We start from the raw sequence: 11,797 nt of genomic DNA, 5'->3' as shown, positions 1-11,797 counted from the left end.
CTTAAGGCTATATCCTTTCTTCCAACCCCCAGTGGAACACCATAAAGGGTCGAATTGTTTGCATTGCCTTATTTAACAAGAGGTCGGGTGCTATTTCTGATTTGCTGGCCAGGGGACTTGGTTGATATTAATTTAATGCAGTCCAACTGATATGCAAGTTTCGCGAGGACAGATTGTGTTTTCACTACTAGCGCCCCACTCCTAGAACAGTCCCCGACACAGTAGGCATTCGACAAATAGTGTTTGCTAAATGAATGAATGTTGCTGTTAATGTGCTGGCTGTTTGGCTTTACTTTTGTTTTATCCATCCCGCTTCAGAGAGCTGGAAACTGAAGGGAAATCTTTGAAATCCAATTTCCCTTGTTCCTTCGGTCCAGAAACTCTGGCCAAGCCTTTGGGAACGGGGATCCCCTCAGAAGTTAATGACGAGTCACGACCACGGGGGGCGGGGGAAGAGGGAGAGTTGCAGGAAGTTCTTCTCCACTCATTTCTGCGTTTGCAGTACCTTTCGCCACCCATCTTGCTCTTTATTTGGGGCTAGGGGCGTCCTGGGGGGGAAGGAAACCAGGGGCCGCTCTGGCTGCATTCCTCGCCGGGGCCGTTTGGGTCCTGTCTGCGGCGAGCCCCGCAGCACCCCCTGTCTGTGCCAGCACCTGTCGGACCGCCAGTTGGCGGCCAGAGTTGGCGCGGGCGGACGCGGCCGGGGCTGCCCCTCCCGGAGGCGCCGACCCTCGCCCGCCCCTGCGGCCGCCCGCGGGAGAGCGGCTGAGCCTCCCCCACTCGCCTGCCGCGCGCTCCGCCCGGGCTCTGCCCACGGCCCCCTCCTCCCGACCGCCGCCGGCTGGGGGAAGGTAGACAAGGGGAGGGGACAAGCCGGAGCCTTGGGCCGCCGGCCTTCCCTCTCTACCCGGTGCCGAGACGCCGCGCGGAGCCCCGAGGTCTGCGTGGAGCCCGAGGCGTGGGGGGAGGGGACGGGGAACGACCGGAGCCCCGCGGTGACCCCGAGCTGCCGAATTTCCCTTGGCTTCGAGGAGCGGGGGACGCACCCAAACAAGGTGAACTTTGGTCGCGGAAAACTCCAGCCAGGTGCCGGGATCCGCGCCGCGGCGGTCGGGACCGGGCGCAGGCTGCAAGCCGGGCTGGGGAGCGGGAGCCCCGAGGCCTCCCTCCGCCCGCGCCCGGGGCGGCCTCGGCCCGGAGCCCCCCACCCCCGGCCTCGCTCCGGCTGCGCGGCCCCCGGGACCCGCCGAGGCGCCCTAGCCCTGTTTCTTCCCCCTCCCCCTTCGGGGGTGGGGGTGGGGCAGGGGAGAGGGGCGCCCGGAGAGCGCATCTATTGGCAGCTTTGTTATTGATCAGAAACTGCTCGCCGCCAACTTGGCTTCGAGGCTGGCTTCGCGCGACCCTCGAGTTTTCGCCTCTGTCCTGTCCCCCGAACTGACAGGTGCTCCCAGCAACTTGCTGGTGACTTCTCGCCGCTCCCCCGGCTCCCCCGCATCCCCACCCCCTCTTTCCTCCCTCGTCTTCACCCCCACCCCCACCACTTCGGCACAGCTCAGGATTTGTTTAAACCTTGGGAAACTGGTTCAGGTCCAGGTTTTGCTTTGATCCTTTTCAAAAACTGGAGACACAGAAGAGGGCTCTAGGAAAAAGTTTTGGATGGGATTATGTGGAAACTACCCTGCGATTCTCTGCTGCCAGAGCAGGCTCGGCGCTTCCACCCCAGTGCAGCCTTCCCCTGGCGGTGGTGAAAGAGACTCAGGAGCCGCTGCTTCCAAAGTGCCCGCCGTGAGTGAGTTCTCGCCCCAGTCAGCCAAATGCTCCTCTTCGGGCTTCTCCTGCTGACATCTGCCCTGGCCGGCCAGAGACACGGGACTCAGGCTGAGTCCAACCTGAGTAGTAAATTCCAGTACTCCAGCAACAAGGAACAGAACGGTGAGTCTTTTACCCCTTTCTCCCCCTTCTTGTTTCTCGCTGTGTGTGTTACGTTGGCATTGTGCGTTGGTGTGTGATGTACACTAGCCTGCGAGGGTATAGTCGTCTCTGTAGCCATGCAAATGCGCGCTGCGTTCATTGGCATGGACTTTAGGAGGTTACGTGCCGTTTGCAACTTCGGGAGCTGCCACAAAGCTGTAAGAGGGCAACGTGAGTGCCACTGCTGGCTCAGTTAGAGAAGACATTCTGGGAGCGATTGTGAACGTCAGTTCAAAGGCACATTGCAGAACCTTTCCTTGCCAGAGTTATAAGTTCAAGAACTGCCTCGAAAAATGAATCCAAAATGAATGAGTCTTGGCATGTTTGACTTTACTCCGATTTTCTTTTTCGTGGGGAGGAGGGTGTTTGAGGAAATGTACCAGCCACATTAATTGAAGCACTCAAAGTGGAAAGGCATCAATTAATCAGTAAGTAGATAGGAAATAGAGAGGTCAAGGGGCCGTGTGGACGTTTTTAGGGGGAGTTAAAAAAATGTATTTCTCTTGCGCTCTCTCTCTCTCTTTTTTTTTTTAAATGTGCCTTTGTACTCCGAAGAACTTACCTTTCTGGTGTGTGTTTTTATATGTGTTGGTGAATGACTGCTATTTTGTGTGTGCTGGAAACGACTTAATCCTGCATAGGAAATGAGAATTACTTTCAGCTTTCAAGTGTACCTGAAATGTTTAGAAAACTCTCAGATGCAAGTTCCCTTGGGCTGGGATTGCACAGAGCTGGAGAAAGGCTCCTTTCATAAAGCCAGGGCAGCTTCAGGGTGTGTAATTTGCTTAGCCTCTGAACCCCATATGATTTACATCATTCAATTTCTAAACTCTTTTTCTCTTGATCTACCATTATGAAGTCATTTTCGAGAATACTTTGTAAATAGAAATTTTATACTGCACATGAAACCACAATGTTAATGTAGGCTGTCTAAAATTAGAATATTAAATACCCTGTTTACAAGTGGTGGCTCTTAATGTTATTTGAAAAGAAATGTGCATGTTTTTACTGCTTTGTATGCATCTATTCAGAATGCAAGAATGCTGTCACTTTATTAACCAGGGGAAATGAACCCAAGCAGCATACCTAGAAAATCAGAATGGTGTGTGCTGTGTTTTTAAGTCACAGCAAACTTTTTCTTTATGTATTGGGGTGTTTTCAAGCTTCGACTTTGAATTTAAGCTCTCTGAAGTGTTCATCCTTAAGAAAGCACAGAAAGTTTTAAAGTACAAAGATAGATTAAATAAGGATTCCTGGGACTTTTGTAAACATTATTTGTATGTGTTGTATGTGCAGCAAATACACATTATCACATTTATCAGCCAATATTAATGTAGCTACTTCTTACAACTTGCTAATGTGATGGCACATGGCACCTGCAGGCCGCTTGAGCTGCTGATCAAAGGGCAGCCTAGGGATCTATCTCTAATCACAGGAGCTGCAGAGGACTGGGGGAAAGTGATCAAAGGAGCCCCAGCACTAGCTGTACCCTGGCAGGAAACAGATCAGACCAACCTTTGTTCTTTTTCATGTAAAATAAATGTCCAATTCAAAATATTGCTTCTTACTAGACAAGCTTCTCCAAAATGACAATGCACAATATTCCTGGCTTCTGTGTTCTCTATTTTATTGTTCCTGTGCCATTATCATTTCTCCTTCTGCACTGTTTTATCAAGCCTGTCCTGGCATCTGTCACCTTCCAATTCCCGTTGCTACTTGTGCCTCTGATTGTCATTCTTTCTTGTGATCCACCTACCATCATCACTTTGTAATGCGCCCCAGAGCTTCTCCTGTGGTCATTGGCCACTTTACTGAATAGGTTCACACCCTCTGGAGAGGTGAGTTCATTAAGCCAGGCCACACACATTCTGTTACCATCAGAGGCTGGGCCATTTCCATTCCTAAGTTGCATGATGCTAAAAATAGCCTGGCTATTTCCTAATCTGTGGGTAGAGGATTGGGCTATGTTTAGCTCTTGGGAGGGTTGGCAGCAGGAAGTAACTAGAGGTAGAGAACTACTCACCTTGTAGTTTTTAGCCTCAGGAGAAGTGGACTATCCAGCACTAGGGGGCAATATAGAGCTATTTTCCTGCACATGCTCAGGTTGATTTTATGCTTCAGGGTTCCAAGATTTGAGGATAACAGGTAGGTGACAAAGAAGATCCCCCTGGAATGTGAACAAATTTGCTGGACCTTCTTTTTCTTCTTCTTTTTTTGGTGGGGGTTCCAAATTTTCCCTTTCCTTAGGTGGGATTTTTTGCCCTCATAGTTACGATTGATTTTTGATTGCCCTCTTGCTATTTTCAATTTTGATGATTGCCCAATTCTGGAAGTACAAACCCTCTGGAGATGCCACACAGAAATGTCATTGGCCCAGTGTGTGCATTGCATCATTTTGTGAAAGCTTTTCCAAGTGCCAAATGTCCAAATTGATCTATTGATTGTGACTATAGGAACTCATTCGTGCTTTCAGAGACCTCTCCCCAATGATACTGTCTTTTCTCCAGTGTTCTAAATTCTCAGATGTTGATGCAATCAGATCCCCAGGACTGCCTCATTTCAGTATTCACTTGGTGTCCCATGAGGTGTTATAAATAATGGAAATTGATTGCTATAGCCAATGCTAGATATTTGGATTTAGGTTGGATCATGTGGAGGTGCTTCAAAATTCATTTTGAGGGATCAGTGTCATTTACCCTGTTATTATTCATTACCTGGTTTTTGACCTAATACTGTATTGCAATTCTTGCCACTCTGCTGTGAGAATAGCTTTATCCTCCAATATTATATGTTACCTTTGTGTCCTTAATTCTTAACCTGACTTCTAACCCTGAAGTTTCACATGTAAAACAACGACCTCCAGATGTAACTTAAAGAAGGAGATGAAAGATAAGAACGCTGACTTATATAGGGTTTCTGGCCTATACTTCCTGTATGACCATGGGAAAAATGACTAATATCTGTGTGCACTCATTTAGAGGAGAATGCCTGCTATGAAACCAGTAAGTCCTGGGATGGTGCTTCTGCGTTGTAGCACCAAAACCCAAAAAGAAACAAAGCGTACTTTATCAATTGCGTATAGCCCATATAGACACCCAGTCACAAAGTTGTTGACGGAGTGGGCGCCTGGGTGGCTCAGTTGGTTAAGCAACTGCCTTCGGCTCAGGTCATGATCCTGGAGTCCCGGGATCGAGTACCGCATCGGGCTCCCTGCTCGGCAGGGAGTCTGCTTCTCCCTCTGACCCTCCTCCCTCTCATGCTCTCTGTCTCTCATTCTCTCTCTCTCAAATAAATAAATAAAATCTTTAAAAAAAAAAAAAAAAGTTGTTGACGGAGTAAGGCCTCATCCACTTTGTGTCATTGGTGACACAAATTTACCCATGGAGCCGAAATGTGCTTCCCGTTCTCATTTTCTTTAACCATTTTGAGGGCAGATTTGGAATATGTCTCTGTTAGTTAGGGTTATGCTCATGAACATCTTTATTGTATGTGCTCTTTTCCTCAAGAACTTTTGTGGCCCATGGGGCCATTTACTTTGGGGGTAAATGGTCCTCTAGGAATGCCTTTCTGAATCCACGTGTCTTGTGTTTGTGGCTTCCCTGTCTCTCTCTCTTTTTTTTAATGCCAGCTTGCTCCTCTTCCTCTTGCCATGTGCCCGTGTCCCACAAAGCTGTGTCCACTCCCCCTACCCTTTCTAGGGGGTAGCTTCAAAGCTCTATTTTGCTGAAAATAGATAATCACAATCCTTAGAATGGTGTCCCAGAGTAAATAGGCTCTGACCCAGTGCTAAAGGGACTTCCTGTGAGTTAGTCTTTAAGTTGTAGTGCATGACCTTTGTGACATTTATTTTTGTTGTTTAGAGGCTTTTTTTTTTAAAGAACTTCCTCCTTGTTCTCTGCTCTGTTTGAGACTGTTGAGGAAGTTGAAGAAGTAGAGTGCTATTATGTAATGATGAATATTGTTTTTCACAGTTGGTGACACAAAAACCCCATTCTACTTTTTGGTAACATTCCCCTCCTACCAACTGTTATCTTTTACAATTAGTCTGATGTATTTTATATTTACCTCCAAAAGGTGTTCAGGTCTGTAGAAAGCTATACGGACTAGTATATTATTTGTTAAATAGTTTGAAATAGAGGCCAGGATCTGACACTAAACATTCCCCAGTGGTGGCATTTTGTAGAGCTCCATCTCGGACACCAAAATTTTAGCTTTGTCTATTCTTATTTCATCCTTCCTGACGCTTATCTTTTACAGATCTTCTTTATATTCTCTTCCACTTCATGTTTTCTTCAGCCTTTATACCTCTAGGATACTACTTCAACCCTGCTGGCCCCCTTCCTGATTGATCAGTGTGCCTGCCATATTGATTGTTAACCATCTTCACACTTTTAGCTACTGACCATTTCAGTCATATTGGAGTCCCGACTCTTCTCTTTTCTCCTCCCTGCTGGGCAGCCGAGGCCAACCTGAGGCTTGAAGGACCCGGAGTAAGCAAAGGATATGGCCTTTTTTAAAGCCTCCTTCTTGCAGCTTCTTTTGTTCTACCTCATCAAGCGTTGGGGCCTGGGAGTGAGATGAAACAGCGGGACATGACACACATCATATGGAATTGCAAGCCTTACTTGGGGGTTGTTGTTTCTGTGGGCAACACTGATCAGGTGCTTGTGCATGGGTAGCACCTTACCATCTTCCAAATTAAATGGATCGTCTTCTCAGTGAGGTCTTGTTCTGCCCACTTAATCTGAATGAGACAGCCCTCACTATCACATCAAGGTTAATTAACTGCATAGTACTTATTATCACTTTTTGGTATTCTTCTTGGTATTAATAAATTAAGTAATTATAAACCTACCCCCCCACCACCACCCCCAGAGTACATAAGTTCCCTGAGAGTATGGAACTTGTCCGACTTGCTCTTTGTGGGAGCTTCAGCACCTGGAACGGGATTGTATATAGTATGTGCTCCATAAATATTTGTTGGATGGTTCTGGATGTAGTGCCTTATTAGAGTAAGACTATGGTGTTGACTATAATAGTAGGCCATCTTTGAAGGTGTCTTTTTGGTCTTGGAACTTCCACATTGTTTTACATTTTTCATACGAAGATAAACTTGTTTAATTATTGGTTGTGATGTCAGTCAAAGTACTACCTTACAATCTTGGTTAATATACCATGTTACCAGGTGAGCATGTACCAAGTAAATGGGTAGGTTTCCCAGAACTGGTGCTAGTTACTTTCTTAAAAGTGCTATTGCTGTGCATACCTCTGTGTTTCCCGAGGATGGGGTGTTGTGTGATATGGACCAAGGATCTGAAGAATGGTAAATCTTGCATGGCTGAGATGCCTCCAAAAGCAGTGTGCTTTCCATCTTCTGCCTGTGGCTCACAGATGCACAGGCTAGACATCAGCAATAAATGTGGTGCATGGAATGTTAGGACTGGAAGGATCCTGAGAACCTGTCCTCACCGATGTGTAAAGTGAGACGTGGAGAGCTAAAGTGACTTTGTCTAGGTCACTGTTGAGTGCAACAGTATTAAACTGCTAATGTGGTGATGCATTTTTCCTTACGTAAAGAACCAACTGGGCAAATGGAATTCTAGTTTTAACATTCTGATGCTTCATGTAAAAGCCATTCTCTATTATTTTAGGGGGTTGCATGCTTTGTGGGTTGTAAAGGAAGACAGGACACCCTTGATCCTGAAACACAACTTATAAGAATACTAAGGAAAACAGTCTCAAAATAATCACATTCATTAAATATAACAGATAATCTGGCTAATATATATTTAGTATTTCTGTTGGGGTAGAAATCTGATAGTTTGGGAAATAACTTGAGATACCACCTTTAGAACTGTTACTGTTACCTGTCCAGACTTTATTTACACAGGTATACTAGGTCCATAGATGGATGATGTTTACTCCAATATTTTGGTTTATTAATTGATGATGATGAAGAGGATGGTTGACGTTGGAATGCTTGGTTCCATGAGGGAGGTTTTTGTTAAAACAATAATTTTAAACATTTCATTTAGCAGGATGTCTCACTGGTAAAGTACCATAGGAGTGAATAAATGGGCATGGCTCAGTGGGCTCTAGAAAGCACAACCTGTTATTCTGTGAATGGATTTAATGAGTGATTTTAATTTTTATTTACATTTGAATATATAGGATATTCATTTCAGAGGTTCAAACTTCACTCGAAAGTCAAGAACATCAGGAAATAAATTCATTGCTGTGGACTTGAAGGGCTTGCCTAAAATAGGATTAAATGACCAAAATTTTATTTGTGAAGTTTCTAAATCTGAGAACAAAAGGAGGTAAAAATTATAAAGAGGAGTTATACTAATTAACATTTATCATTAAAGTCAACTTATTAAGAGTGATTTTTTTTTTTTGGTAGCATTAGCTCATTTTGCCTTTTACTTCATGAGAATACATGCTAAATTGAGCTCAGCCAATTCTGTTACCTGACTTCACCTTAGTCTTCATATGTCATCTTCAAGCATTTCCAGTCCCCTGGTGACTGAGCAGCGTCTTTCCTGGACATTTGACTTTTGTCTAAGCCAAACCGTCTCTGCCAGCCTGGCTTCACTAATTTTGCTTTCTTATCAAACTATGATTTTTTTTTTTTTTTGTACTTGGCTTTTACCCTATCGGATAGTAATTGAGCCATTTTGCAATCAAATGAGGTGTGTTTTGGGTTGTTGCAGGCAGTGGGAGATGGAGGGTCTGTCTTTCTGAGGGAAACCAACATCACCAAACAGTGGAGGCACATTGATGGTAAATGCAAGGATACAGATTTGTACTGCCACTGTATGTCCTGATAAGACACCAGTTAGAGCTCTCAGAAGAGACACAGGATGGGCAGTATTTGGATGCATTCTTTGTGGGTGGGTGGACGGGTCTAAAGATCTCTCGGTGAGTCTCTGGTTTTGTAATGCTTAATAATGATACCCTCTGAGCGCCTGTTAGTTGCCACACTTGTGCTCAATGTTTACAGACAGTATATAGCTTATCTTTATAACCTCCCCATGAGGTATGAGGAAAAACACCAAGGCTTCACTAGCTAGGTAGCTTAGCCAAGGTCTCAGAGCTGGTAAATGTTTGGACCTAGGTCTGACTCCAAGCCAGAACTCAAGAGTCACATGCTTCTTCCTTCATGAGTTAAATGGTCTAATGTTTTATTAGAACATTGCTTTTATTCAGCAAATATTTATAAGCATCTGCTCTTGGCTAAGCTCTGCCCTAGGTGCTGGATACACAAAGAATAAGATGCAGTTCTGCCCTTGAGAAGCTCTGTCCAAGAACGACAGATCCTTCTTTTTTCTCACGGTCTAGTAATGCCCTGCTCAAAGTGCTATGGGAACATGGGATGCTTTATTTCACTTCAAAAATCCTCTGTTGATTGACTAAGTGGTTGATTCTGCCTGGAAGAGAAGTGCAAGGAGGAAAGTTCCAACAGGGCAGGTGACATATTTTGCAGTGGGTCTGGGAGAGGAAAAGAGAACATTCTAGGCTGAGGGAACAGCCTGCACAAAAGAATAAGGCAGGAAAATGGATATCCCGTGGGGGACAAGAAGAGTCTAGTGTTGAATATGATTAGAGGCAAGAAAATAGTGGAAAGGTGCCCTGGATGTGTATATTCAAAGGCCCGATGCTGTTCGCAGCGTGCTTCGTGAAGAGTTTGCACTTAACAGAATAAAAGAGAAGATTGTTTCCCTGTTTCAGAGCTGGTGAAAACCCTTCATTTCCCGTTATTTTCGAAGCAGACATGTGGTAGCAGAGTTCTGCTTTGGGGTGTGTAGTTGACTGCTTATTGTTGCAATTTTGTCCCAGTCATTAGGGGAATTGGTGAGAAGGGCAGGCTGCACTGTCTCAGTTGCACTCAAATAAGCTAAGCCTGTGTCCACACTACTCTCTATTGCCTCCTTTATGTAAACAAAGAGCTATTTTCACACTTCATTCACAAAATGGATGGCATGTGGAATGAGGCTGGGTGAGGGATCAGGAGATCGTGGTACAAGGAAGGCAGCTTCCAGCACACTGAATTAGCGTAATGAAGCTTTACGTTGCAAGAAGCAAAGAAAACAGCCTTAACACTTTTAAGGGAAAGGCTTTCAAGTCTTGTGGAAAATTAATTCCTATGAGGTTACTCTGCATTTGAGTAAGAACTACATCATTTCTCTAGTGAGGCTCATTCTGGTCCCTTGTAGACAGTGCTAGAAATATTTTGTGGTATTTAAGGACTAGAAAAGAATGACTTTTCTTGGTGGATGTGCTTTCTAGATGCCATGCCACTTTTTTGAAGCTATGCTTTTTGCATTCGAGGAAAGCCTTGTTTGTGAGTGGGTACTATTTTAGGCTTTTCGACGTTTGCAAGATGGAGCTAGGCTTCCGGGCTTAAATATGCCCAGCTGGCCATTGCACCTGCCTTTTGAGTCACTACAGAGATCAGAAACCATTAACAACAGAAGTTGGACTTACGTGGTACTTATCTCATGTTGTTTCTGGCAGTTATTTTTGCTGGGTATTTATAAGGACATCTGTCTTTTAAAGAGTCGTATTACTTATCCTTTTTTTTTTTCCACTAAGGAATAAATCACAGCTTGTTCCCCATACTGCCACACACATTCATAGTCTGAAGTGATTAGAAATGCAAATTAAGAGTCGTTAAAGCATTATAATTTCTTTTCCTATGGCATCAGGCGATATTTAAAATCAGTGTACTCAGAAAGAACATATGCTTAAAATGTGATTAAGATGTGAGCAGATGAGAAGAAAGAAATATTAAGTTCCTTACGGGAAAATTTCTTACAGGGTTTGGGAATAAGGGGAACCTGCACTATTCATTTCTGATTTATCATCCTTTAAACCGGAGACATAATGAGTAGGGTGCACGTTGTTTAAGAACACAGGAAAACACAGTAGCTTCTGATGTTTTCAAATTGCTCTATGGAAATACATACTAAAGACGCCTTACTAGAGTGTGATTTACCATCGGATTACCCAAAGGACAGATCAAATTCAGCTGTATTCCTTGTAGTGATTCTTGGGTATTTAAACACTATGAAAACAAGAAAAAAAAAATCAGTGTAAGCATGAAAAGCATTGATCTGCACATCCAGAGGTAGAGATGGATGTGCCAGATGCAGATCTCCTCCACTGGAACTATGTTTATGTCGTAGGTAATAAAAGGTACTGGCTTCCTGTTAAAGAAGAGCAATGTCTCTGTAAGTATGCATTTTGTTCCTGACTTCACTTTTATTTATGAACAAAAGTACACTCTATTTCTGGAGGTCTACATGCAAATGAATTGCCTCTACAAAAGAAGGGACTGTCCCTCAGAGTGTTCTTATAGTTTCAGACGCAGTTTTATGTATATTGGAGATATATATGATGGGCTCAACTGTATCTTTACTTCGTATTTGTCACTGCAGTCAAAACTGACTGTTTCTAGAAAAATCAACAGTCTAAAAATAGCAGGTGTTTCCCAGGTCAAAACCTGGCTCAGATATCGAGAGATATTGACAGAGTCTAGCTACCTAAATGATAAATGCTAAACCTTGAAACAGTAGTTTTAATCTGTTTTCTTGTGAATATTAGCAGGCTTGAGATTTATAAGCAAGAAGAAGAATGTAAAATTAGCAATCAAATGACCTCTATATTTTTTAGAAAAGCTTTTCTTTCATGGTATAAAATTTATCTTTAATCTGTGCTGATAACTTTTAATAGGCATCAGTTGGGTACCCCATTAAACTAACTGCTTTAAAATGGTTTCCTCTTAGAACTAATGTTTACATCCTAGGAAATCAATTAGAGTGTA

At 43.9% G+C, this 11,797-nt stretch overlaps 1 protein-coding gene across 1 annotated transcript in view; it reads left to right on the top strand.

Moving 5' to 3' along the window:
- The first annotated feature begins 561 nt into the window (after positions 1-561).
- The window catches only part of PDGFC (platelet derived growth factor C), a 200,749-nt gene continuing 189,513 nt past the window's right edge, over positions 562-11,797 (top strand). Inside the window, exon 1 of the mRNA XM_078069359.1 lies at positions 562-1,932. Coding sequence (XP_077925485.1) covers positions 1,815-1,932 — 118 coding nt within the window. The 5' untranslated portion in view covers positions 562-1,814. The remainder of the gene's footprint in view (positions 1,933-11,797) is intronic.

Source organism: Halichoerus grypus, chromosome 3, assembly GCF_964656455.1.
Source record: "Halichoerus grypus chromosome 3, mHalGry1.hap1.1, whole genome shotgun sequence".
Lineage (NCBI taxonomy): Eukaryota > Metazoa > Chordata > Mammalia > Carnivora > Phocidae > Halichoerus > Halichoerus grypus.
Note: the sequence above shows the minus strand (reverse complement) of the source record. Positions and strands in the feature narration are given on the sequence as shown.